At 43.2% G+C, this 27,476-nt stretch overlaps 1 protein-coding gene across 3 annotated transcripts in view; it reads right to left on the bottom strand.

The window, feature by feature from the left end:
- Positions 1-19,717, bottom strand: part of LOC147613624 (transcription factor MYB3R-1-like) — a 41,948-nt gene extending 22,231 nt beyond the window's left edge. The window contains exons 1-9 of one of the 3 annotated variants that reach the window (XR_015263236.1): positions 18,883-19,717; positions 18,666-18,720; positions 18,350-18,407; positions 17,789-17,883; positions 17,577-17,680; positions 17,256-17,384; positions 15,189-16,932; positions 14,744-15,084; positions 8,660-8,903 (exon numbers count right to left, since the gene is read on the bottom strand). Coding sequence is in view for 2 of the 3 variants with exons in the window: in XM_086781614.1 (XP_086637740.1) it covers positions 14,744-15,084; positions 15,189-16,932; positions 17,256-17,384; positions 17,577-17,680; positions 17,789-17,883; positions 18,350-18,407; positions 18,666-18,720; positions 18,883-19,001 (2,645 nt within the window). In the remaining variant the exon portion in view is untranslated. The remainder of the gene's footprint in view (positions 1-8,659; positions 8,904-14,743; positions 15,085-15,188; positions 16,933-17,255; positions 17,385-17,576; positions 17,681-17,788; positions 17,884-18,349; positions 18,408-18,665; positions 18,721-18,882) is intronic. The other 2 variants (XM_086781615.1, XM_086781614.1) reach the window with 2 other exon arrangements.
- Positions 19,718-27,476: the final 7,759 nt, after the last annotated feature.

Genomic DNA, 27,476 nt, shown 5'->3' with positions numbered 1-27,476 from the left:
ATGTGCATGGCATTCCTGATGTGCAAGAGGATACAGGGAATGATGATAAAGAGAGTGGGGACAACTTAAGGATCAATCGACACTTTTTATGTTTGACGAATGTGCCAGAGATAATTTCATCTCTGTGGAAATGGCAACCACATTAAACACTGATATAGGGGACATAGGACTCCAGATTGAAGGAGAGACCACCTTTATGGAAAAGCAAGTGCAAGTGACCCCGCATTGATTTCGTGCCTGAGTTCTCCGCCAAATAGACCCGCATATAGGGAGTAAGAGGAGAGCACAACAAGAAGTGGTCATGAAACACGTGACCAAATTATTGAACCGAGGTCTCCCTCAGCTAAGGTCTTCGCCATACTAATCACCTGTCTTTCTAGTGCAAAAGAAGGATAGTTCCTTCCACATGTGTGTAGATTCTCGCTCTTTAAACAAGGTTACCATTAAGAACTAGCTTCCAATCCCACACATCGATACATCCTCCATAAACTTAATGGATCTACATATTTCAATCGCTTGGTCTTAAGAGTGGATATCACCAGGTGCGTACGGCACCACGGCATGTACACAAACTACCATTCAAGACATCATTTGGTTATGCTGTTTGGACTCACGAATGCCCTGACTACATTTAACAAAATGATGGTTCACATTTTTTGTGAGCATTGAAAATTCACAAGTGTAAGAACACTACCAACACTTGGCTATATTGTTTGAAGAGCTTCGTTAGCATAAGCTCTTCATCTATGAGGAGTTGTTCGTTGTAAGTCATGCCTTGACCATTTAGAAACACTACCTTCTTGGGGCTGTTGGCACTTTATGCAGGTGTCCAACATTTAACTTGGTGGGCTATGCCACATGGCTTTTTTTGTGCTGTTTTTTCACTTTTTTTCCCGCCATTTTTTTCCCTTTTTACGCTGTTTTTTTTTTCGCAGCTCCCCGTTGGTGGCTTGCAGTTGCCCGTTGCTTTCCTCACGTTGGCCTGGCTGCCATCACCCGTGACCTGCAAGGCTACACCGCCATGAGCCTATAAGGCTTGTGCTCTCCTCTCTCTCTCTCCCACTCTCTCTCTCTTGGCTAGCCGCCCCACTCTAGAGCTTAAGGCTTAAGCAACAAGCGCTCTAGCCTTTCTCTCTCTCTCTCTCTCTCTCTCTCTCTCTCTCTCTCCCAGTGCCCAGGGCCGAGGCCCCACTCCCTCACTCTCTCTCTTTCTCCCTCCCACTCCCTCTCCCATGGGCCACTCTCTCACTCTCTCTCTCTCTCCCACTCCCTCACTCTCTGACTCTCTCTATCTCTCGAGTCTCAACCCGCAAGCTTTCTCTAGGCTCTAGCCTCTCCCACTCCCTCTCTCTCTCTCTCTCTCTCTCTCTCTCAGCCTCTGAGCTTTCACCCTCTCTCATGGCATCTTCTTCGCAAGCAACCTTCAGCTCTGCACGTCGTGGTGGTGCTAGAAGAACCGATGGTTGGTCATGGTGGGAAGAGGTTAATGCCAACCGCCCTGGAAGTGAAGGAGGTTCACACCCGTGGTCTTGCAAGCTTTTGCCCCTATAGGCGGACGAGTGGGTCAGACAAAGTGAGAGCCCACCTTATGCATGAGTCCGGGCACGAGGTTCAATTTTGCACGGGAATCACATCGGAGAAGAGAAGGGAGCTTCTTGAGCGCATTGCCGGGCATGAGGCTTTGAGGGCTGCAAGGTTGGCACGTGTGGCTGTGGATCCTGCAGCATTTGTGACACCACTTGAGGGGTCTGTTTCAGGGTTAGGTGGTGCATCTACCACATCTACACCACGGCCACATGGTGTAGGTTCCTTTGCAATGCCCACACCCGCACGGCGACAAAGTACACTTGAGGGAAGTTGGGATCCTAAGAAGAAGGAAGAGGTTGATACAATTGTGGCTCGTTTCTTCTTCCATGACCATATTGCTTTCCATACTGCTAGGTAAGCCTTGACTCTTCCCTCTTGACATGATTTTTCTAAGTTTCATTCTTGAAAGTTCACTTGTTTCTTTTTGTAATCAGATCCAAGTACTTAAAGGCTATGGTGAAGAGGATTGGGGAGTATGGTCCAAACTACACCCCCCCCATCATCGGAGTCTCTGCGCACCACGTTGCTCGACAAGGAGAAGCGCCTTGTCGAGCAAGCTGCAGAGAACACAAAGCGGCTATGGGCAAAGAATGGAGTGTCACTCATTGCAGATGGATGGAGTGACACACGAAAGCCGTCCATCCATGGTCTTGTTGCATATTCCCGTAGCGAGATGTACTTTATTGCTTCACATGATGCCTCAGGGACAGGGAAGAGTGCAGACGTGCTTGCAACAACAGAGGGGGCAAGTGGCATTGAGCTCATGGGCCCGGAATGTGTGGTGGGTTTTGTTGCATATGGTGAGGCTGCAAATAGGGCAGCTGGAGCTATTATTGAGGGCATGTATCCACACATGACTGTGTCATATTGTATGGCACATTGTTTGAACAATCTTTTAAAGGATATTGGAAAGAGCGAATCATTCAGGAGACCAATCAAATGGTCACATTTGTCTTGAACCACCAGTTCCTCCGCCACGAGTTCTCCAAGAAATCAAGGCTCTCACTTCTCAAATACTCAAGACACCCGATTTGCCTTCAACTTCTTGAAGCTAGCCCGCTTGAGGGAGTGCAGTGGTGCATTGAGGCAGCTCTTCACCACTTCTACATTGGCTTCAATAGCCATAGGCATATTATGCAGAGAGCATGCAAAGAGCGCTTCCTTTTGGGAGGATGTTAAACGCATTGATGCTATGGTGAGGCCTATTGTCCACTTGTTGAGGCTTGTAGATGCTATGCAGCCATGCATCGGGAAGGTGTATGAGGCAATGGATAGAATGATAGAGATGTTGCAAGAGTTAGAGCCCGATGAGAACAGATACGAGGAGATTCGTTCCTTATGTGTGACGAGGTGGAACTCTTATGCCTCTCCTATGCATGCAGCTGCATATATGGTGGACCCTAAGTTTCAGGGTAATGGGGACAGGAGAGTGACAGAGAGGTCAGTGATGGTTGGAGGCGTATCTTGGATCGTCTAGTGCCAAATGGAGGCATTAGGCACAAAATCAAAGACCAGCTCGCCGCATACAGGTCCTTTCGTGGTGCTTTTGGTTGTGTGGATGCACAAGAGGATAGGTTGAAGGTTGGGGCTGCTTTGTGGTGAGAAGACTATGGTTCAGATGGGCCTGAGCTGCAACACTTGGCTATCCACATTCTCAGCCAACATGTAAGCTCCTCTTGTTTGGAACAGTTTTGGAGTTTTTACAACCATATTGCATCAAAGAAGAGGAACCACATTAGTGTAGAAAAGGCCAATGATCTTGTCTTTGTAAGCGCATACTTGCAAATGCTTTGCAAGGGTTCGACTTCAAAGGGAGATCCCTTTACTCAATGGGAGATGGAGTAGGAGGAGGGAAATGAGCAGGTGGAGACACAACAGAGCCGAGAGGATAATGCCACTACCTTTCAGACTGCTCATGTAGGCAGCCATGATCATGACGCCAGTACTTCTCACGCTCCACCCTCCGATTGAGCATTGCAGGCTCTATGATTTATCATTTAGCTATGTTTCATTGTTTTTACTTTTGAGTCTTGACTCAACACTTTATGTGCATTGTAGACACTAGTCTTTTGTTATTTGATAGTGATCATCATTCCATGCTTATATATTGGTTTGAACCTTGTCAGTGTACTTAAGTCGTATTGGCGCATGTTTGGTGTTTACACCACGTATTGCACATTTAAAGTGATGCCTTGAATGTTCAAAGTGTAAAAACATCAATGTTATTTTATTTAGTGTGCTTTGTAGTCAATAAATTGCATATTCCATATGCCGTCCCCGTTCCGTGCCTTTTGTCGTTCCCCGTCCCCGTTCTCGTTCTCGTCCTCGTCCCCGTTCTCGTCCTCGTCCCCATCCCTGTTCCTCATCCCATGTTACTATGGTGTCGGATCCGCAGGTCAAGGTCAACCAAGAGGTACAATTGCTCAAGCATTCAGAGCCACAAACAATTCTAGATTCCATGCGAGTTTCCAAGATAATCATAGCCATCAAGGAGATGACAATTCGTGAGGTTCCCACAATCATCTCCGAATCCATTGCCGAAGAGGAGAAGATAAATACTTCAGTTTTTGAGGTATTCATGGAGTCTACCATGCCAATAGAGCTTCCAAAGGCAAAGGGGCAACTTCTCGATGAGATAGTGACACCCTATGGGAGATCTAGTCTGCAGTCGAATCGACAACATGGAGCAAAGGCGTATCATGTGCACCCCAGCTCCAAGTTTAGTAGGAGGGAATGTCACGTGCACACCTTAATCCAGTGCCACGTAGATATGATTATTCCTTACAGCTGCCTTAAGGGCAAAATAAGGTCGTATATGGGCAGTTTGGAGCCAATTTGGTGGCCCTATAGGTGCCCAGAGGTGCCCAGGACATGCACGAATGGTTGGGACATATTATGGACACAATATAAACACATTTTATGACATTTTTTATGACTTTTTATGGCCTGAAAAGTGAAAACCGACCTACTATCACTTTATTATATAAAGGAAAGTCATGGGTCATTCATAATCATTAAAAGACAGAGATTGCAAAGCCAAGATCAAGGACATGCAGTCTAACAGTTTGGATCAGCCAAGTACATCTCCAAATCAGCGTTTTCCATTCACGCATAGTTCATTCATAGCATTCATAGTCTAGAACTACATTGGATCTATGACAAACATTGTCATTACTCATTCATTCAGTAATATATAGTAGGAGTAGGTTAGGTAAAGAGTCTCTCTGTTCTCCTTCTCTCTACTTCTCTAAGTCATGAGCATGTGATTAATGTTAATCTTTATTGCTTTGGATTAATCATCATTAAGCATGCTTCCACATAGTAGTCATGTTACATTGGTATTCACGTTATGCAACATCGATTTCCTCTAAAATGTACAAAGGAGAGACTAGCTGCTGACAAGTGTACTTCTTTTACCCACTTCTGTATTCACCTACACCTACTGTTGAGTTACTGTTGTTCCTATCTACATCCACTGTGTACCCTATTGCAGAATCCAATTGTTCTATATCTATTTCAGCTATTGTAACCATTCGGTACCAGTTCTACGGTGCTATACGCAGCAATACATGTTGTACTATATTGTACTCTACTCAGCTGCTCTATAGAACTTGCCAATATCTGTTGTGCACAACCTGCACCAGTACCTACTTTTCTACAAGTACATGTTTGTGTCCTCATCACAATATGAGTACCTACTTAAGTACTTGTGCTTCGAGGACTTGCACCATACCCTCTAAGAGGAAGTGAACCTTGCAAGCTCAAGCGCATCATTCATGCATGGTCTCGGAATGACAGTCTTACGTTCACTCCACTCCAAGTGTATGAGGTTGGTGGTCTAGTCATTCTCACTCCTTCGATGAATCGTACATCGACATTCTACTCTGACACATTCTTGTTCTTTTTCTCAAGAAAAAGACCCTTCTATTAGTTAATGAAAAAACAGCCACAAAGGGCTAGATACAACCACGAAAGACTAAATACAAACACGCCTCATGTAAGGGCGGGAATCAAATGATCATAAGGGGAAGAGACACTTCTCCTCCGGCTCGCCGCTCTGTGATGAGAAGGCTATCTCATACGGCCAAAGGGGAAAGGGGGGGGGGGGGGGACAACCACACAGGTGGTCTGTAATGCCAAGTGGGATCAACACCTCTATCTGTGAGAAATGTGGTGCCAACCTTCCAAAGCCTCAAGAAAGCTTCCCGCCACTTCCGCATGTCGTCAAAACCTCCTTGTAACTTCCCCCACTGACCGTGGAGGGTGTGAATGATATCGAGCCATATGATCCTGATGGACTCAACCGGCGCAGTGTGGGTACCTTGGATGGCCTCATTGCATCTAGCTCGCCAAATGTGTCAGGCTACAATGCTACTGCAAATCTCCCATCTCTGGCATGAGCCTGGTCGCCAATAGTCTGTAGGTGGGACGGTCACTGGTACTATCGAAATCTGATGGTGAGAGACCTAAAGGGCTAGCCCTCCCCCATCCTCCCCTTATAAACAGTGACCACTCCAGCCTCTGTGGTCCAAGCAACCGTGCCCCATGTAATGATCCGGGTCGATGCCCTATCCATAGTGAAGATGCAGAGTCACACATTCTTGTTTGGTAAACATGTATTCATTATTTGTATTTCATGGAATATCTGGCTTTGTATTCATTATTTGTATTTCATGGAATATCTTGGAACATTGTACACATTAAATACTCAAATAATACAACAAGCGCACGCGCGGGGGGGGGGGGGGGGGGGGTCTATTCGCGACTACGGTGGTGGTGTACTGTGCAATCTCTATCTTTACAGTGTTGTGCACTTTCAACTATCTCTTGCATTGTTCTTGGTCCATATTGAAGTGTTGACAAGTTTGTTGTTCTAGAGACGGTGCCAAAGCATTCACACCTAACCAGTGCCCCCAGACCTCAACTTGTTTGGATTCATAGACGGGTTGACAAAGGTTCCACCCACACCCAATCCACCTAATGATCAGGTGGGATCTCATTATGGAAGCCAAAAACTTCCAATAGATCTATGGAAGCTCGAGAAAGATCGGACAAAAGTTTCACTCCTCTAGCATCGAGGTCAAAGTTCGAGCTGTATCAGAAGAAGAATTTCCTTAAGCCGATAGAAAACGGGCTGCTCCGTTCCCTTCCAAACAAACACGCATCTGCTTGGAAGAAGCTTCTTCTTCGCAAACGAGCAGCTCGTTTTCTCTCGGCTCAAGGAAACAATTCTTCTTTCGATTCGCTAGAATTCCACCAAGTGCTAGAGGACCGCAACTTCTATCCGTTCTTCCTCAAGTTCCCCAAGCCACCACCAGTCTTTTGAAAGTTTTTGGCTTCTATAGGCTTAGCACCTTTGGACAGGACCTGGAGGTCCCCTCCCTTCAAGAGACATCACACCTGGGGTTGATGGGGTAGGGAGTCACATTGCCACACTAATTGTCCTAGAGCCAAGGGGTGGGAGAAGACGGCACCAACCCTCCAGGTACATCTCTAGATCAAGGCCCATCGTACGACCCATGGCTTGAAGAACCCTCAACCTTGCAGGTAACTCCTAAGAGCTTCAAGATTTCACCACCAACACAACCTCACCCCGGCTGATGTATTCACCCACGAAGACGCCTCATTTCTCAGTATCAAGCTATGAGTGCCCATGCAAATCATTCGATGGTGGTCCTCACCAATTATTGTTGGAAAATTGGAGTTAAGTGTGTGGGAACATACTCTTAGCCTAGGAATCTTCCCTTGCAGCAAGCAGTGATGTCACACCTCATTTAATAAGGTCAAAGAAGAGGTAACCCATTAAATAGGCTTCATGGTACTCGTTTTGTCATTAAGCAAACTTGTACTTTGTACCTCACTCTCTCTCATCATCATCTCTCTCTCCCTTCCCGTACAGCTTCATCTTGCCATGGCGTTCTTCTTGCCACATCCTCCACAGCTAGGAATCCTCTGATCCAACATTGGTATCAGAGCTGGGGGTGCCTCTGCTTGTTCGTCTGCTCTTGCTAGGAGCTATTGCTATGCACACGCGGTACAGAGGGTCTACTGGGAGCTATCGCTAAGCACTAAAGGGCAAGGAGCCTCGTCAACATTGACGCAAGGGGTGCTGCCTGCCAACGCGCACCGCACCCAGCCTGTGCAGCAGAGTACCTGCCTATGAAGAGTGGACTTATCGAATCTGCTCAGAGAAAGCGCCTGGTGGAGATAATGTTGTACGCACCATTCCTCAGCCCGTGCTGCCTGCCAACGCGCACCGCACCCAGCCTGTGCAGCAGAGTACCTGCCTATGAAGAGTGGACTTATCGAATCTGCTCAGAGAAAGCGCCTGGTGGAGATAATGTTGTACGCACCATTCCTCAGCCCGTTAGTATCCCGACTAATGTTGCCGCTTTCTACCGACCGTAGCCTGTGAGACCATCGTCAGCGTGCTTCTGTGCCCGTACCTTTTGCATTCTTCGCCTTATGAAGCCTCCATCTCGCACTGCTGGTCATACTGCTCCATCATAAGTTGTCCACCTATGCGCTGGCTATCCACAACTGCCAAGTCGACTCAATCCAGCAGTTGTGCAGCCATTCAACTCACATGTACTTCTTAAAGCCAAAGAAGGTATGCCATGTGTGGTTTTGCAATGATTAAAACATGATTTTACTTGCATACCCTATTTTGAGCTGAAACCCTAGTTTCTTGGCCACATTCTATTCTTGCTCATCATGGTATCGCTTGAATTGGGTCTCCTCCCGCTCACAGAACGCTTCGACTACACCGATGGCTTTTCGACCCGGCAAACAAAAGTGCAGCTCCTTCTCATGAAGGATGATTTATGGGCGGTAGAGCAACCTATCGCAACGGCTATTGAATACAGATTTGGAAGCAAAAAAACCAAAAAGCTATTGGGGTTATTGGTTTAAATCTTCAGAGCAACTTGGTGCATCACATCGACTTTACCACCACAGCATGCCAGAACTGGGCAAACCTAAAAAGTACTTTTGGTAGCAAAATAACAATCTCTAAGTTTTTCTTAAATTAAAGTCTTATGCATGAAGACCAGGAGCTTAGTGAGCATCTTACCAGTTTTTAGTCACTGAAGCAACAACTTGGCAATCTCAAGTGTGCACCTAGTGATAAAGACAAGATGGCGGTGTTAACAAAGAGTAGGCATCAGCCGCTTTGAGCCATCCTTGAAGATCCTTCCAGTGGCTTCTACTACCTTCAACGACATGGTTGCTTTGCTATAATTGAAAAAGATCGTCGTAAAAGAGGCAACTTCTAGCAACAGCACCATCCACGAAGATAAGGCATTTGCTACTCCAACCTGGAAGATTAACAAGCATATAAAATGTTGATATTGTGGCCATATGGGGCACAAAGCCTCTCGATGCTATGAAAAACTGGAAAAAAAACAAGTAGAGCACCATGCCAACTTGGTAACTCTTCCAGACCCTAAAGAAGATGAAGAAGCTGACATCTCCATCGTCACAGTTACAGAAAATCTTGTGCATGTCTCTTTGCTTGTGGAAGAGTACTCGCTAGATGATGATTATGTCCTCTAGAATCTTTTCTTTTGAGTAGAGCAAGTGTAGAAAAAATACGGCAATGGAGAGAGAGAGAGAGAGAGAGAGAGAGAGAGAGAGAGAGAGAGGCATGTAACTCTGCTCTATATACACAAAAGAATCCCGAATAACTGATACAAAGGAATGGGGTTCATGGGGCCACTTTATATGGCCCCAAAAACCCAGTCGGCCAATGAATAAACAGCCGCCAGCCTCACGACTGGGTGTCATCCAGTCGGCCAGCAGAAAAGAGGTCCACGACCAGTCGGCGTGTTCCAAGAAGTAGTGCAGTCGGCCAGCTTCTGGGACATCCTGCCATCATAGGGCAGCCACCCATACCATGGAAAAATAGGGAAAAATGGGAAAAAAATATGGAGGGTGGGGAAAAATAGGAAAACACCTAATACAGGCAAGCACACCCACAACAGAGGCCCTGGTGTATATGTATAGACATGAGATGACTTCTAACACATACTTGGCCCATCCCAAACGAATGTGCTCAAGTGATCTAGCAATCCTCTTCTTCTCCTCATTGAACTTCTTTGTCCTCATCTTGGCGTAGCTCACTCCCGTCCGTCCCTCGCATGGACCGACGGCAGCAACGGCCCTGACCATCCTCTTCCATTGTGGGGTTTGAAGAACATGAAAAGAGAGATTGCACTAGATGATGGTGTGTGCAATCTCGATCTCCACCACTAGTTGCTTCTCTTTGACACAAACCTTTGTTTATGAGAGAGTAAAACCATGGAATTTTCTCTCAATTTTCTTCTCCTCCACTCCTACAAGGCTTTTATGCCAGCATAGTACCCCCAATTGGCTAAGATCTTCCTACCTATAGCCAAGCTCTTAGGCAGACTGAGGAATGATCCTATTATCTATCTATATTACATGGGTGACTCACTCTATCCCACGGCTTCTTTTTAAGGGCAGGGGAGGATCTTATTATACTTGTGCATAGGATGTTTGCTTCAGGATACCCAGGATGTTTTCTACAAGGTAATTGTAGCCTGATTTTAGAATCATGACTAGCCACCAGGCACAGAGTGTGGAAGACACTATTGAGAGAGGTCGTTGGGAATCTGAGCATGGGGACATCAGCTCAGATGCAGTTGATAGAGATGCCATGATAAAGGAGCTTGCATAGCTCCGTGCTCTTAGAGATGATTTTAGAATCATGACTAGCCATCGGGCATAGAGTGTGGAAGACACTATTGAGAGAGGTCGTCAGAATCTGAGCATGTAGGGACCATCAACTCAGATGCAATTGATAGAGATGCCATGATGAGGGAGATTTCAGAGCTCCGTGCTCTTAGGGATGATCTAGATGTACAGAAAGTGATGGTTGCAAAAGCCATAGCATCGCTACTAGGCCTATGTTTGAGGCTATTGCTAAAGAGATAGGAATAGAGAAGCCTCGTGAGCTGGCACTGTACATGAAGAGTAAGGGTAAGGTGACTTATGATGAGGAAGGCAAATGGGTATTCACAATGCAACCCTCCAGGCATGCTTCATACAAGTGTTGCAGATGATGCGGAGGATGCGATAGTCAAAGTGGCAAAATCTTCCACCCATTCCCGTTATGTTCCCCGATTATCCTTACAGATTGAGCACAGCAACCGTTTTGAAAGTGTAAGACCCAAGCACGAGGAGAGGGCTCGTAATTCTTCTTCGCGCCACCAGGACATGCAAGAGAAAATGATGAACGGAGGAGGTTCGTCAAAGGACCGGTAAACCTTCTTCACATCGCCATAGACATGAAGTAGATGTAGATGATCAAAAAGATTCCACTCTTAGCAACAACAAGACCCAAAATTTCAAGTCGAGCGACAAGGATGTCAAATTTGAAAATTGTAAGGGTAAGATGGATACTTCGAAGGCTCTTTCTTTCATTAGACAGTTTGAGATTGCATTTTGCAATGAGGATTTTTCAGAGAAGTCTATGCTCTAACATGTCGGTATGCATCTCAAGGACACCGCCAATGATTGGTGGATGGCTAAGCTTCTTGTTCACACGGCTTCCCCAACTTGGGAGAAGTGCAAAATTCAATTTTATAATCAGCTTCTACCTCTAAATTTCGAGGAGGACGTTCACAAAGAGTGGGATTGCATGACACAAGATGAGGGAGAATCTCTCTTCTTATGTGTCAAAGTTTTGGAAAGTCCTGCTCAAGGTTACTCCTTTTATACAAATCAGTGAAGATGGGAAGAAGAGGAAATTTGTGTCAGGCTTGCAAAGAATCATTCAAAAAAGCTTGTCGGTGTACCCAAATCGGACCTTACAAGAGCTCATTTACTCGACCACTATTTCGGAGAAGTTGCATGTAAAGGGAGCGCCTAAAAAGCAAGAATTCAGCTCACACAAGGGAAAACTCACAGCCGGTTTTGAGCAGAAAAAGGGTGGATAGCCACCTAAAAGTGTGCCCAAAGAGGACAAGGATACAAAGGATGGCTCAAGGAAGAAGCCGGGTAGTAGACAGAGAGTTCCAGAGATGTCAAAACAACAATACGAGGAGTATAGAAAGGAGGGAAAGTGTTTTATTTGAGGTAGTAAAGAGTCAATGCCCCGAAAACCCCCAAGTAAACTGAAGTGCAGGAAGCAAATTTCAGTGTGAATGTGATTCCATATGGGCATGGGAATACAATACAAAAACCAAAAAGCCGTTTGCTTTACAAAGCTTGGGGAAACTTGAAGGATCAAACTGCTTTGTTTCTATTTGATAATGCTTCTACCAATAATTTTATATCTATTCAAATGGCTTTTGCACATGGGTTGAAGCCTGAGGGGAGTTGGGAATTCATATGCATGCAGATGCAGCCTTTGAGGGCAAGGATGTGAGTGTGACCCCTGTCATTGGAAAGTTACACATACACATACAGGGATCATAAGGATTTTCCGATTGCTCCACTTACAGGAGGTGACATTATTCTTAGGATGCCCTGTCACTATCTCCGTGTGGCAAGGTTGTCCCTTAGCTCCATCACCTTATATCTCTTGATCTCCACATACTTGGTGCTTGATATGAATCGAACTTACATACTTTTGAGCCCAAATATGTCCTTTGTATAACACATGGTCCGCATTTTCATGGCTCGTCATGATGAGAAGATGCCATGTCCCTAAGAGTACCACTATTGTTGATTCTCAAGAGGTGATCACCACATCGAATTTTTGAAAGGAGTGATATGGCATAATATGGTGCAGGTGGGTTTTAGCATCACAGCTAGAACAAAATCCTTATTCTTCTTCTCTTGCTAGTTTGACCCCAAAACAAATTAACCATGCCATCATGCTACATGCCAGTCCAACCTTTTACCCATGCCTCATGGAATCAAATTTTCCACTGTCAAGTCAATCTGTTATTCATAATATGCAGCAATGTTGGCCCAAAATAGTATGTAATAAATCTTGGAAACCAAGAATTGCCACACCCCACCCCTAGCACCCCTGGAGACACACATCTACATGGGCTTGCAGAGGCTCTAGCATGCTAAGGCAAGTCGTGCCTAACCAACCCTCCAGCCTTCCACAAAAGACAAGCTTGGGGGAGTTGAAGATAGGAGGGTTCCCTTTCGACTATGTATACCCTTTCATCTTCCACACTGCCTTTGCATGTGGGATGACTTGGCCTCCCTTTTCCCATCTTGCAATCCCCACTATCCATCCGAGATTGGCACCTCCAACACCCCACTTCAATATAGCAGGGAGGAAAGTGGCCCGGGACCATGAACTCTGATACTATCTTGGAAACCAAGATTGCCACACCACCCATGATGTGTCATGGTTCACAGACCAGGGGAAAATTTGGTGGTTGGCTAGCACAGCATGCTTGCTAGAGCCGCAAGCATCCCTCAAGGCCACACATCTACATGGGCAACTGTAACACGGAAATCTTATCAATCATGAAAACTAATCAAACGCATGAACATGCTAGATAAAAGAGAGAAATAACTCTGCACAATACACCACACTAGCTGAACCCCCCCCCCGGTTAGATTACCAAAAAGGAGTCTGCTTCAGATACAACCTTGCGGGTGCCCACCGATTCTCCACTAGCTAGCACCTAATCTTCCAGTACAAGATGAAAACAAAAGCAATATATATGATGAATTTGATGTCCCTTCTCGGAACAAGAGAGCTTTCCTGGCTTAGAGCACATGCAAGACAACCATGGACAGCCCATAGCATTCCCACATCAGCCCGAGACAGCCCTGTATCTCCATCTTCCACCTATCTAGCTCACAGAGCAAATCGACCAGCACTTACGCTCTTTCAATAGTCGACCAGCTCTCAGTAGCCACAAGAGAAGTCAAGCAGTAGTAGTTTACATGCTAGAAGGCCTTTGATCAGCAGAGGATGTCTCCTACACAAATCAACCAACACTTATGCTCTTCCAGATGCTATGGCTAGCAGCTTTTCAGGGTTGTAACCAGCCGACCAGCAGCACAAAAAAACTCTAGAAGAAGTCGACCAGCTTTCTCCTCACACTCGGTTGAAAATTGCCACACTGGATGGTAGTAGAAGGCTCTTGAACAAGTCAACTCTCCCATGCACCAAAAAAGTATGTGCTAGTCCAAACTCAAGTTCCTCTCCAGTAATAGAGGCTCTCCGCCAATAATAACTAAGGCGTGTGCTATTTAGGTCCAGAACGGGGCGCCTACACGCAGATGACTCAAATCTGGTCTAGTGCCCGCCTTTTGGTTGCCACATGTATTAAAATAGTCCTACCCAATAGTCCAGTCACTTATAAGTGACTTGAACAACTTATAAGCCATTCACATTGGGCAGGACTATTTTAATACACTTATAAGTTGTCCAGTCACTTATAAGTTGTCCAGTCACTTATAAGTGTGTGGACCTGCACTAATAAATATTAGTATGTGAAATCATAAAGCTGAAAATTAGGCTTTTAGGGACACTTACCACCTGCAAAACACGTGTAGACCACCTGTCAGTCCCAAATAGGTGTGCATATACATGTCCACATGGTGCCCCAAACAGGTGTGCACATACATGTCCACAGGGTGCGCCCAAACATCCCCAGCCAAATATAAATCAAAGTCATGCACACACGAGTGCAGCTAGACTGGAAGAAACACCCATCTGCTTAGTTGTATCAAGTAAAGTGTTCAGGGCTTCATGATCCTTCCACAAATCTTCCCAGAACATAAATACAGAAGATCACCAGGATTGCTAGTCCCGTGAAATCACATCATGTAAGGCTCCATGAGCCATACATGTACACCATGTCAAGCTCCACAAGCCATACATGTACTATCATGTCAGGCTCCATGAGCCATACATGTATTGTCATGTCATGCTTCATATGCCATACAAACACACCATGTCAAGCTCCACAAGCCATACATGTATGTCATGTCAGGCTCCATATGCCACACATGAACAGTAGAAAACGGAAGCAATGAGGAATTTTGTGACAGGCTTGCGGAGGCTTTGGCATGCTAAGGCAAGTCCCCACCGTGCCTACTCTTTAAACCTCTATTTTGTCAGTTCAAATAATTCTGGTGGAAAAGCAGCCAAGAAAGAAATCAAGAGGAGATTAGAGAACCTTGAAAATGGCAAGTGAGTCTAATGTATACATACATATTGAGACCATCCAACTCGGAGATGCCATTGATCCAGTCCTGATTCAAGCTAGGCAATGGAGTCGAAACTGTGGTTACATTTCCTGACTTTGACATAAGCACTTGCAAATCAAGTTTTTTCTCACAAGATCTCGGCACAACAATGGATAAAGAGGACCTTGATGCAACCTTCCTATTTTCTGGCAGACCATTGCAAGTCCCTGAAATTCTTGTAGCCATCAGTTTAGAGGGTCTCATGGAATTTGATAAATCATTTCCTACTCCAGTACTTTCTACAAGACCTGAGTGTGGCTGCTGCTCGTTCATGTCATGCTCAGCAAGCACTGTTGAATTCTCTGGCTGCATGTTCAAGAAAGATAAAAGTATGTGTAACCAGCCAGAGATTTCCCTCTCTTAGATTTGAAAGTAAAGTCAGATTGAATAAATGCATAGCTTATAAATACCTTAGAATCGTTTCCTGATATGCTAAAGTTCTCAAAATCTAGGTTGCTTTCCAGTAATATGTGTTGGACTTGGCCATCCTCGTGCTTAACGTCTGACTGCTGCGTGCTGTCTCTTATCGAGCCATTCATGCCAGCCTCCACTTCACTCCTGGAATCTTCTGCATTAATTAGAACCCATCGCCTTGAATCAAAGGAATCAGGATCCGACTCTTTACCAGTAGACTTAGGAAACAGTGGAGCTTTACTCTTCAAGCAATAAGGTGGGGAAACAAGCATAGATCTTTCTCCAGAGACCTCAATAGGTGTGCCTGAGAGTTCACCCTGGTGAGAAAAAAGCACACCAGGATTTTTGGGAGTAGCAGATTTGCATGAGATCAATGCAGGGTTCGTAAATGCAGCATCCTCTCTTTCACCATATGAAGCTTCCTGGACAGAAGTGACCATCTCTCGCTGCCGCTTTTTTAATATTGAAGGTGTGCCACCAAAGCTTCTTGCTGCAATTCTAAGCACTGCCTGGGGGCTACCCTCTGTACGAGGTGAACCCCATGGACAGCTTGATGGAGTCGAGCAGTTCACTGCTGAAAGAAACATCTGGCGCACACCAAGAGGACTGTAGGCCTGTTGGACATAGCCAGAGCTCATTACATCATAGTTGGTGAAGGGCAACTCCAAGTTTGGGAACTTGGGAGGTTCATAAAAGAGAGACTCTGCCTCCAGATGGGGCATATCAGAATCTGGATCGCCTTGGCCAACTTGCCACCGCACCATTTCAATCCCTTCTGGTCCAAGGGGCTGCTGCCGTAGGACAGATTCTGAAAGCCCATCATCACAGGTATTTCCTATTTCCAAACCTCCTTTAGAGCAATCTGGCAAGAACAAGCTTTGCTGCTTAGAGTCCTGAATGATAGGTATGTCGATCAGCTGAAGAGAGTCAGCAGCATATGCGGGTTGATCAGCTCTAAAGTTGCCTGCTGACATCTTGCTCAAGAGGTTTTTTTTTCTGTGAGGCTTAAGAGGAGTTCGAGAGGGAGTGGAAAAGTGCGAAGAGGAATTAACAGGAGAATATGACCGCACAGAAAGGGATTGCCCTGGTGCATTAGCTACAGGGTGACCAGATGAACCTGTTGGCGATCCATGCTGCAAAGAAGATTCCACGACGTCAACATCCATGGAGCAGAATTCGCTCGAACCTACCGGCCGACCTGAAACATATCCATCTAATTCCATTGCATCAATAGATCCTTCTTGCAACTGTAACTGCAAACATAATGCTGCATCCATGTAGTGGCACCGCCCATGAATCTGTTCCATTCCTTGTCTCTGCTGTATCGGCAAGCATGATGCTCCATCCATGTGGTGGTGCCGCCTATGGGTCTGTTCCGATAGAGCACACAGCTGCATTTCAGATCCTCTGTGCTGAGGATGGAACTGTTTCAAATTTGGACCATTGGTAAATTTTTCTTCACCCATGTTCAGTATATCAAACCTCTCACTTTGGAAATGCATGTAGCTACATGAACTCCCTGACTGAGAACAAAAGTTTGAACTGACATGCCCGTTAGCAAGCTCATTTTCTAGTTCTATCAAGGACTGCTGGTGCATAATTGGTTCATTATCTGTGCCCGTTAGCATGGGCTGTGGAACTATTGGTTCCAATGACTGGGTCGACCCACCAGCAACCATAAATGAGTCGAGTTTTTTCTTAATGGAGCTGTTCCAGTGGTTTTTGATAGCATTGTCTGTCCTGAGATTATTATCCAAAACCATCAGAATCACTTGCAAACATTTGTTATATGCATATATGTATATATGTAATACATCCATCACACATGGACACATATATGCATACATACATACATAGACACATACATATGCATGCATAAATACAAACACACATAGATATGCACCTACAAACACATAAAGATTGAAAGTACTGATTCCTGAAGGAACCAACTTCATGAAGGTCCCATTGCTTTCTTTGAAAATAATAGCATGATTAGCATTCCATTACAGGAAATAGGACAGGGAATACAATTGTGCAGATATGACAGGGGATGCAAGTGTCACCTTCCAGGTAGGAACTTCGCAATCTCTGCCCATTTGTTTCCATATATTTCATGAGCCTGGACGAGGGCCAGCTCCTCTTGTTGAGTCCATGCCTCCTTTTTGATGTTGGGATTGAGATGATTATGCCATCTATTACGAAAGCAGTATTTTATTAACAAGATTGCGTCCTAACTCTATCTCCCAATAAGCCTTGAAATCCAATATATTCCAAAATTGATATTAAAAAGCAGATCTTTGAAACAAAACTCTAGGCTCTTGATTGGAACTTCAACCAGAAAAACACATCAGACAACAATGATGGGGACAATGGAATCTCGAGACCTTTCTCTGCATTGCTTCCCAATTCGACCTGGTAAGGATTGTGCAATCACTGACCATTTCTTTGCTCCATACTTATTCACAAGCTCCACAATCCTGTCATCTTCCTGATAATATAATTCAATGAGTGTATCAATAAAATCAAAAGGAGACTGTCCTAGCCATCAGGTGCTAACATGATAAGCCAACCTTATGAACAAGAAACAAAAGCCAACCTCTTTTGTCCATGGTCCTTTTACAAGATCAGGGTTCAAAACCTTTTGCCAGCGATGTAGACATTGCACATCTGTTCGATCAGGGAAATACTCCGCTGCAAACAAATCAAAGGACAGATGTTACAAATCTCTCTCTCTCTCTCTCTCTCTCTCTCTCTCTCTCTCATGTCAGGGGGTTGCATTCTAGCCTTTTCCTCCATATGTTATGTTCATCAATGAAAAGAGAGTCTTTGGGTCTTAAAAGAGGTCTTGGTACTAGATCTACTCATGTATGTGCACGCTGGCCACATTTGTATGTGAGAATCCTTGGAAAAAATGTTGCACTCTTTTGTCCCTTCATAAAGGCGTGCGTTCGTCACTTGAGATGAGAAAGTGCTCATCATTGATAACATTGATAGCATGGTGCCTAGGCAAGCTTCTCACAGACGTGAAAGCAATAAGAGCTTTACCTATCTTCTTTTAATTCTTCACTTGAGAAAGTGCTCATCATTGATAACATTGATCGCATAGCATGGTGCCTGGACAAGCTTCTCACAGACGTGAAATCAATAAGAGCTTTACCTATCTTCTTCCAATTCTTGCCGTTATAGCACTGCACTGCTCTTCGAAGAGTCTCATCCTGGTAAAACAACCAAATTAAATAGTGTCAGGGCCTATACACCAAAAATTACAGCACTGTCACTTCAAATTGTATGTTGTAGCAGTTGCTTCTTCTGCAAGTCCACCTCATGAGATGGTGGATCGCTTTCGGCTGCAATCTTGCCTCTATATGTAAGAGTAGTGATAGCATCACACCCATTAAGTCATGAACTTGTGAAACTCTCATGCTAACAACGCATCAAAAACAAACTCATGGGGCAAGTAACTGGGGTCCTACCTCCTCCGGGGTCCATCCACCTTTGGCAGACTTTCTTGTGGGTCCACCCGTACGGCTGCAAAAGCAGGCACATTTGTTGGCAACATCAAGCACATACATGACACGTGCTGGCAAAACCAAATACATGAGTAACACATGCACACAGATTATAGACAAATGAGCTTCAATTCCACATCAGAAGTCATAGTGTATTGTAAAACTAAACCAGAAACAATACCCTTGCACTGGAGGCAGACTGTGAACACCACTGTCGCTGCAATCGGAGATGGATGAGCCTGATGGAGCTGGCCTCTTTTCTTCAGATGCGCAATTCTTCTTGAATTTGACCGCTGACATTTCTTTGAATAACTAAAATAGCACATGTCCTGCTGGTTTGTGGTCATGCAAGCCTATCTCTGTTATACCTGAGTACGGCTTATTCTCAAAAAAAAAGTCCTGCCGTTGTCAATTCAATAGAGCATGGGAGGAGGGAGTTTGTGAGCTGCAGGGAGAGTTTAATTTGCGATTAGGGTTTCAAAGTGTTTATGAGAAAAGGGTTTGACAGCAAGGATCTAACTAGGATAAGGATCGAAAGAAAGAATTTAGACTCTGATTAGCATCTGTTAACAGGTAGATATCCAAATCTTATGGCATGTGAATGGAGCTGTGAGAAGGGTTTGGAAGAAAGGGTTTGCACTGTGGTTAGAGATTTGACAGCAGAGAGGTAAAAGTCCCTATCCGTGCATGACTCGGGTTTGAACCGTGATTAGAGCTCAAATTGTGAGAAGGGTAAGGATTGGCATTGCGTTAGGGCTTTCTCTGCGTTAGGGTTGCCTCTATGTGAGGTTTTTGCACTGCACTTAGAGTTTGAAACGGCGATTAGGGTTTGAAAGACGTTCAAATGCGTGCGCGGGGGTAGAGAATGTGTCTGAATGAGATCTGCAGAGTGCAAAGAAAGGTAATCAGAACTTAGCTGTGTGTCGATTCACCATAGCCGCGGGTTTGAAGAGCTTCGAAGCTCTTACAAACCAGGGTATTATCCCGTGACCTGGAAAAAAAAATTGAAAATGGGGAGACGCCGACGAGATCCAACGGCCCCTCTTTTTTTTTCAAACCTCAAACGGCCCTCCCACCGCCTCTAGCCGGTCGCACCAACGAAGAGCCCCCTGGCGTCCACCGGCTCCAACCCGTCTCCCTATGCAATAAGTCTAAAAGTCAAAAGATTGTGCGTGTCTAACTGTCCAAAGTGCTATAAGCCCCCGGATCATAAAAATGATAAAAACCACAACAAAAAGTAGATACCTTCAAATTCTAATTAAGAAACTTAACTTTTGCTTGATCAAGTGTTTTCCATACACTAGCAAGAAACATCTCTATCTCCTCTCTTCTCTTGTAAGGTTCCCCTCCTCCATAAATAGGGGAAACGCTTAAGATAGTCCACTAAGTCTTAACTTGGAGAAAATTTCCTACTCATCGACACCTTGACCATACAGAGATTCAAGGATACGATTCATAGGTAAGACCTAATTCTATCCCGCAGGAGAAGCGTAGTCTTCTAAAAATCAAATCACCCATAGGTAAAATGATCATAAATTGGGCAACTACTAGTCTTGATTCTTAGAGACAACGCTTTTTTCCTCATCCATGCAAGGCACAGCCGTTGGCCTAGTCTTCTAGAATAGAATTGCTCGAGAACCTATTTATCTAACGTAGGGCTTTCACTTAATATGTTGGAAAGCTACTCGACTAATCGGGTCCACCCGTCCGTAGGATGGTGCCGTCGGGGCATTCCATCCTCCCACTTTCCACCCTACTCACGCGTCAATTTGTTTTCTAATTAATCCTACCACACTGTTTGACATAAACAAACATGTTGCTTAATTAAGGCCCTTTCACAAGGTTTATTAAAACAGCCTTTGCCTTTTTTCACAATACAATAATGCCAAAGATAAGATTTATAAAAACAAAGTTTAAACATGAATCAATTTCATACAAGCCAAACTGGCTCTCATATTCTTTTCCTTTATACCGCCGATGATCTAGAATTCGGCCTTCCAGCCTCCACATGCTGGGCAAAACCCTACGGGACCATACACCTCATCGTCGGCCGCTGGCGAGGACTCAAGCCGGCCTGTCGCCCTCTCAGGCTTCATCGCTCGATCCTCCCGCCCCTCAGAGGGATGTCTGCGCACTAGGGTGGGCTAATTTACCGCACTAGCCTGGGCCCTCAGAACTAGGCAGCATCACAATCACTCGCCTCAATCGGTGAACCTCATTCTCCCAATGGTATGAGGGATACCATGGGCCAACTTCGGGCCTTACTAACGTCTTCGCCGTCCGACTATATAAGCACAAGAACGGGACAGCGTCAAGGCAGGGAGAGTTGTACCTGTACCTTTCCATTTACTCACTAAACCATAGGACTAGAATCCATGTTACCTTCTTAAGAAAACAATCTCTTTCACAAAGATTTTTGTATTTCAACTCGAGATTGCCATAAGACATTCTTTATTAAGGCATATGCTGTTGTTTTAAAAGAATACAAACTTTAAATAGTAAATCAATCAAAGAGATCACTATTAACAATTAATAGAGAAGCTGGGGCCATACCTCAACCCCTAAGAATGATATGTAATTGAAAAACAAAATATGTATATACCTTATAGGAATTTGTCGTTTATCGTTGCCTTTGCTCGTTAACAAGAGCTTTAGAACATAGAGTCTTCTTATACCTTCTCTTACGATTGAAATCATCCAATCATCTCCAAGCTTTATCTCCTCTTACTCATACTGTGACTCTTCTCTCTTCCTAAGATCTATGGCAAAATAGCCTTCTCTTACAGGGCTACGGCATACTATTCTTTCTCTAAAAGAAAAGCTATGGAGTTTTGGTCTCTTCCTCCGAAAGACTATAGCAATCTAAGCTTCTTTTCTGAGATATTAGATAAGAATGAAGGGATATATGCATCTCAAACTCTAGGATTACCTTGAGGCTACTTGCTGTCTTCTCACAGTTTTCTCTATGTAGAGACCCTGAGAGAAACAGCAAACTGTTTCGGCCATAACTCTCTGATAAAAACTCAGAATATAGTCATGTAACCACTCAAAAGAACGGGAAGGCATCTGGTCTACAAGCTAGCGCGGGCAGAATAGGCAAAAACGTTTGTATATAGCCACAAACGCACCATCTTTGGAAACGCGTTGTTTTTCCACATTTTTAGTATGCATGGACTCTAAATGTGTAAAAGTACTCTAAATATGACCTCTTATCACCTAAAATCGAAATTCTATTTTTGGGGATACTTATCTCTTAATAGAACTATTCTTATGTTCTTATTTCTTTTAGGATTTTTGGAGCTAATATTTTTATTCTAACACTTTTCTAATGTTTCTAGCCTTATTGTCTCACTCTTTCTAATTACACTCTTTTTTCTTATTGAAATCTATATTAAAAGAGACACATACATACATGGCTTGGGAGGGACGTTACAATCTCCCCCACTTAAAAGATTCGAGATGTCCTCATCTCGCGAGCTGGGGTAGTATCTAAGTAAATCCTCTTGTCTCTTTCAAAGTGGTGTCCCCACACTAGGTAAAAATCCTCTTTTATCTAAACATTGTTCTTAAAGAGTCTTTTATTTCATGTACTTGGCTCGTTTTGTTGTGCCTCCAAAAGGTCTTTATTATTCTAAAGTTAATTGGCCTTATTATCCTAATTTCATACATCCATATACCTCTCATATGATATGAACCTTCGAATTCCTTATTCTATATGCCCATGTAATATGGTACTTAACAAATTGTCATAGAAAAACGTAAGGAAATCAATCTATTACGCAATCTAACCTATGATAGCAATTTCATAATCTTAGTATCGTCTTGTAGAATACCTCTATTCATCATGCACATTACTTCACATGAATCTTGCACCAATCCTCTTCTATTTACTCATAGAAATACTTGTTCAATTCGGTTATCTTTAATCCTGCTATCTCTATTTCTTGACCTAATTTTTTACTCTAGCTCATGATTCCTTGTAGCCAAGGGTGGGCTTGACGTTTCTCTTGAATTAGGAGACCTCTTCTTGATTAACATGGAAGGACTCATGTCCTTCTCGACACTTTCTATACAAAAAAACTTTATCACAGTCTCTGGCTATACTTTTGGCTTCTGAAATAGAGGATGGTTTTACATTCTTGATGAGGTTATTCAAAGGTAGATTAAGCTTCCAAATGAATCGATGGAGAAGAGTTACCTCATCCATCTCTGGAGCAAATCGGAGAAGTTTTTAACAAAAGTTTGGTGGTATTCTTTTAGGGTCTTTCCTTCTTGGGTTAGCTCCAAAAATTCGTTCATTTTATCCTCTCAAAATCCTAGAGGACAAAACCTTTCACGAAGGTATACTTTCATGGCATCTCATAACTGATTCTAGCTCCAGTGGTTAGATTGACAACAATGCTTCTAACTTTTTAGCTCCAATGGTTAGATTGACAACAATGCTTCCAACTAATTTGGCATTTCGTACGATTTTTAGACGCGAGCAAGAGTGAGCTTGCTTCTTTCATTGTATCCATTAAAAGTTCAAAACTATCAAATACTTATCATAGCACCACATCTAAGGGCACTCTAGATTAATATATCTTCATTTTTTTGAGAATTACACATCTGGTGCCTTGGGATTGACACATCTGGTGCCTTGGGATTGACACATCCAAAGATTATTAGGATTGACACATCTAAGATGATTGGTTTTCTGAAAATTACACATCTAGTATCGTGGGATTAACACATTTAAGAGCATGATCCTCTGGGAATTACACATCTGAGACCCATGTTTGTCTGAGATGGGTTCAAGATCTTGGATGATTGTCCTAGTGTAAAGCATCCAATGGATGGCATTCACACGTCAACTATTCAAATCTTAATGGAGTTATGATCTTAATAATTTATAATACACAAATTAATGAGATATCTTGAAAATTTCTCTAAACAAAGTTTCGGTCTATCCTTCTAGTCATTCAGTCTCTCACTAGTTTCTTAATTTGATCACCCTATGTTTTCCTCACAAAAGGTTTTCTCCCCAATCTCATTTTTTAAATTTATTGTATAAATATCTTGCGTGTGCACCCCCAAGATACAAGCATAATTTCATAAGATGATTGTCTCAACATGTGAGGATATTCAAATCACTTCTATGGCCAGTAGAGATGATTGATTCGTCCTCATATGATAAACAATCACTTGTTTGAATCCCTTGACAGTTAACCTTTGAAAAACAAATCCTAGGAACTAAGATCGGCTCTGATACCACTTGTAAGGTTCTCCCCCTCCATAAATAGGGAAAACGCTTAAGATAGTCCACTAAGTCTTAACTTGGAGAAAATTTCCTACTCATCGACACCTTGACCATACAGAGATTCAAGGATACGATTCATAGGTAAGACCTAGTTCTATCCCACAGGAGAAGCGTAGTCTTCTAAAAATCAAATCACCCATAGGTAAAATGATCATAAATTGGGCAACTACTAGTCTTGATTCCTAGAGACAACGCTTTTTTCCTCATCCATGCAAGGCACAGCCGTTGGCCTAGTCTTCTAGAATAGAATTGCTCGAGAACCTATTTATCTAACGTAGGGCTTTCACTTAATATGTTGGAAAGCTACCCGACTAATCGGGTCCACCCGTCCGTAGGATGGTGCCGTCGGGGCATTCCATCCTCCCACTTTCCACCCTACTCACGCGTCAATTTGTTTTCTAATTAATCCTACCACACTGTTTGACATAAACAAACATGTTCCTTAATTAAGGCCCTTTCACAAGGTTTATTAAAATAGCCTTTGCCTTTTTCCACAATACAATAATGCCAAAGATAAGATTTATAAAAACAAAGTTTAAACATGAATCAATTTCATACAAGCCAAACTGGCTCTCATATTCTTTTCCTTTATACCGCCGATGATCTAGAATTCGGCCTTCCAGCCTCCACATGCTGGGCAAAACCCTATGGGACCATACACCTCATCGTCGGCCGCTGGCGAGGACTCAAGCCGACCTGTCGCCCTCTCAGGCTCCATCGCTCGATCCTCCCGCTCCTCAGAGGGATGTCTGCGCACTAGGGTGGGCTAATTTACCGCACTAGCCTGGGCCCTCAGAACTAGGCAGCATCACAATCACTCGCCTCAATCGGCGAACCTCATTCTCCCAATGGTATGAGGGATACCATGGGCCAACTCCGGGCCTTACTAACATCTTCGCCGTCCAGCTATATAAGCACAAGAACGGGACAGCGTCAAGGCAGGGAGAGTTGTACCTGTACCTTTCCATTTACTCACTAAACCATAGGACTAGAATCCATGTTACCTTCTTAAGAAAACAATCTCTTTCACAAAGATTTTTGTATTTCAACTCGAGATTGCCATAAGACATTCTTTATTAAGGCATATGCTGTTGTTTTAAAAGAATACAAACTTTAAATAGTAAATCAATCAAAGAGATCACTATTAACAATTAATAGAGAAGCTAGGGCCATACCTCAACCCCTAAGAATGATATGTAATTGAAAAACAAAATATGTATATACCTTATAGGAATTTGTCGTTTATCGTTGCCTTTGCTCGTTAACAAGAGCTTTAGAACATAGAGTCTTCTAATACCTTCTCTTACGATTGAAATCATCCAATCATCTCCAAGCTTTATCTCCTCTTACTCATACTGTGACTCTTCTCTCTTCCTAAGATCTATGGCAAAATAGCCTTCTCTTACAGGGCTACGGCATACTATTCTTTCTCTAAAAGAAAAGCTATGGAGTTTTGGTCTCTTCCTCCGAAAGACTATAGCAATCTAAGCTTCTTTTCTGAGATATTAGATAAGAATGAAGGGATATATGCATCTCAAACTCTAGGATTACCTTGAGGCTACTTGCTGTCTTCTCACAGTTTTTTCTATGTAGAGACCCTGACAGAAACAGCAAACTGTTTCGGCCATAACTCTCTGATAAAAACTCAGAATATAGTCATGTAACCACTCAAAAGAACGGGAAGGCATCTGGTCTACAAGCTAGCGCAGGCAGAATAGGCAAAAACGTTTGTATATAGCCACAAACGCACCATCTTTGGAAACGCGTTGTTTTTCCACATTTTTAGTATGCATGGACTCTAAATATGTAAAAGTACTCTAAATATGACCTCTTATCACCTAAAATCGAAATTCTATTTTTGGGGATACTTATCTCTTAATAGAACTATTCTTATGTTCTTATTTCGGATTTTTGGAGCTAATATTTTTATTCTAACACTTTTCTAATGTTTCTAGCCTTATTGTCTCACTCTTTCAAATTACACTCTTTTTTCTTATTGAAATCTATATTAAAAGAGACACATACATACATGGCTTGGGAGGGACGTTACACTTCTCTATATCTCTATATATCTCTATATATTATCTGCCACGTGGTAAGAATTTGGAGGTTCAGGAAGGGGAGGAGGATGTTTGAGGAGGTTTGGGTAGTAGCATTTGATTTTGGAAGCCTCAAAAGACGTGCGAAGCACACGTTCCCAACTAGTAACAGTTATAAACAATCATATCGCACTTATTCATTGAGCATATGTATCCTGCATAAACGTCGTACATGTGCAGATCATACTCATGTAGATCCTCCCGCTTACCCACTAGGTCACTTAGATTGTTCGATTCGAGCGTCAACAAAACCAAAAGAATGCACCCTTGCAAGAATATATGCAATCTTGACAAAATATAGATTCTAGAGCTCAGAAATTTGATTTCAGGTAGAGGTTCAGTAAATTAGAAGTTCGATTTGTGTATACGAAAACCGTACCTTGATGATGTAGATCCTAGAACTTAGCGCTTTGTTTTTTGAGGTTCAATTTAAGCATTTTAGTATCTTGCAAGATCACATAGAGAACGTTAACACTATGCTTTTAGAGTATGACACGTGTGGGTGGAGAGTGGGCACGTTTCCTCTCCAAAAATTTACAAGAGTAAAGGATTGCATATGTTCTTAGAAATCAGAACTTTGCTTTCTAAATTTCGAGTTGGGTGCTTCAGTGTTCTACAGAGTTTCAGTATCTTTACTTTTTAGCTCTTACTGCACACTACAACTTCAACATTAATTAGAAACTTGCCTTAGATTTTTTTTTCAACATTGATAGATCACTACGCTCCTTATTATAAAATGCTCAATGTGCCAATTATAAAAAAGGCAACCTTGAGTGCCTTGTTACGAGATCCCCAATGTGCCAATGACTTGCTTTTAGCAGGCAACCCATCAAATGATTTTTCAAATGGCATGGGGAAGAGGAGGATTTTTCAAGGCCTCCCGAGCACTAGGAGACTTAAAATGTCAGGATCTTATGACACTTGGAGAAGAATTACTCAAACTCAAACACAAAAATTAATAGAACATAGACTTTGTAGAAATTGAACACCAAAACCTTACGTAAACAATTCAACAAAATAGTATAAACTATGAAAGCTTGAAAATAGAGAAGAGGTCCCTGCCGATTCAAGGTACATAAATGCCAAATATGAAAACCTAAGAGGTGATCACATGTCTTCCAAGATATCTCATTGTGGTCCAACACATGTTTCACCCACGACTAACACATTGTCCGCCACTCAATCATCACCTACATCAAAATAATATTAGTCACAGCACACATCTGATTAAGCACATTAATCCTCAAAAGTAGTGCCATACAAATAATGTTGCCACTTTTTTAGAGTATGAATTATATCTAGTAATTGTCGCTCATAGGCCGAGTTGTTACACTCGGCACAATCAAGCTTCTTGCTTTCAAATGCAACAGGGCACCC

Source organism: Cibotium barometz, chromosome 43 (genome assembly GCF_041138505.1).
Source record: "Cibotium barometz isolate CiBa-2024 chromosome 43, ASM4113850v1, whole genome shotgun sequence".
NCBI lineage: Eukaryota > Viridiplantae > Streptophyta > Polypodiopsida > Cyatheales > Cibotiaceae > Cibotium > Cibotium barometz.
Note: the sequence above shows the minus strand (reverse complement) of the source record. Positions and strands in the feature narration are given on the sequence as shown.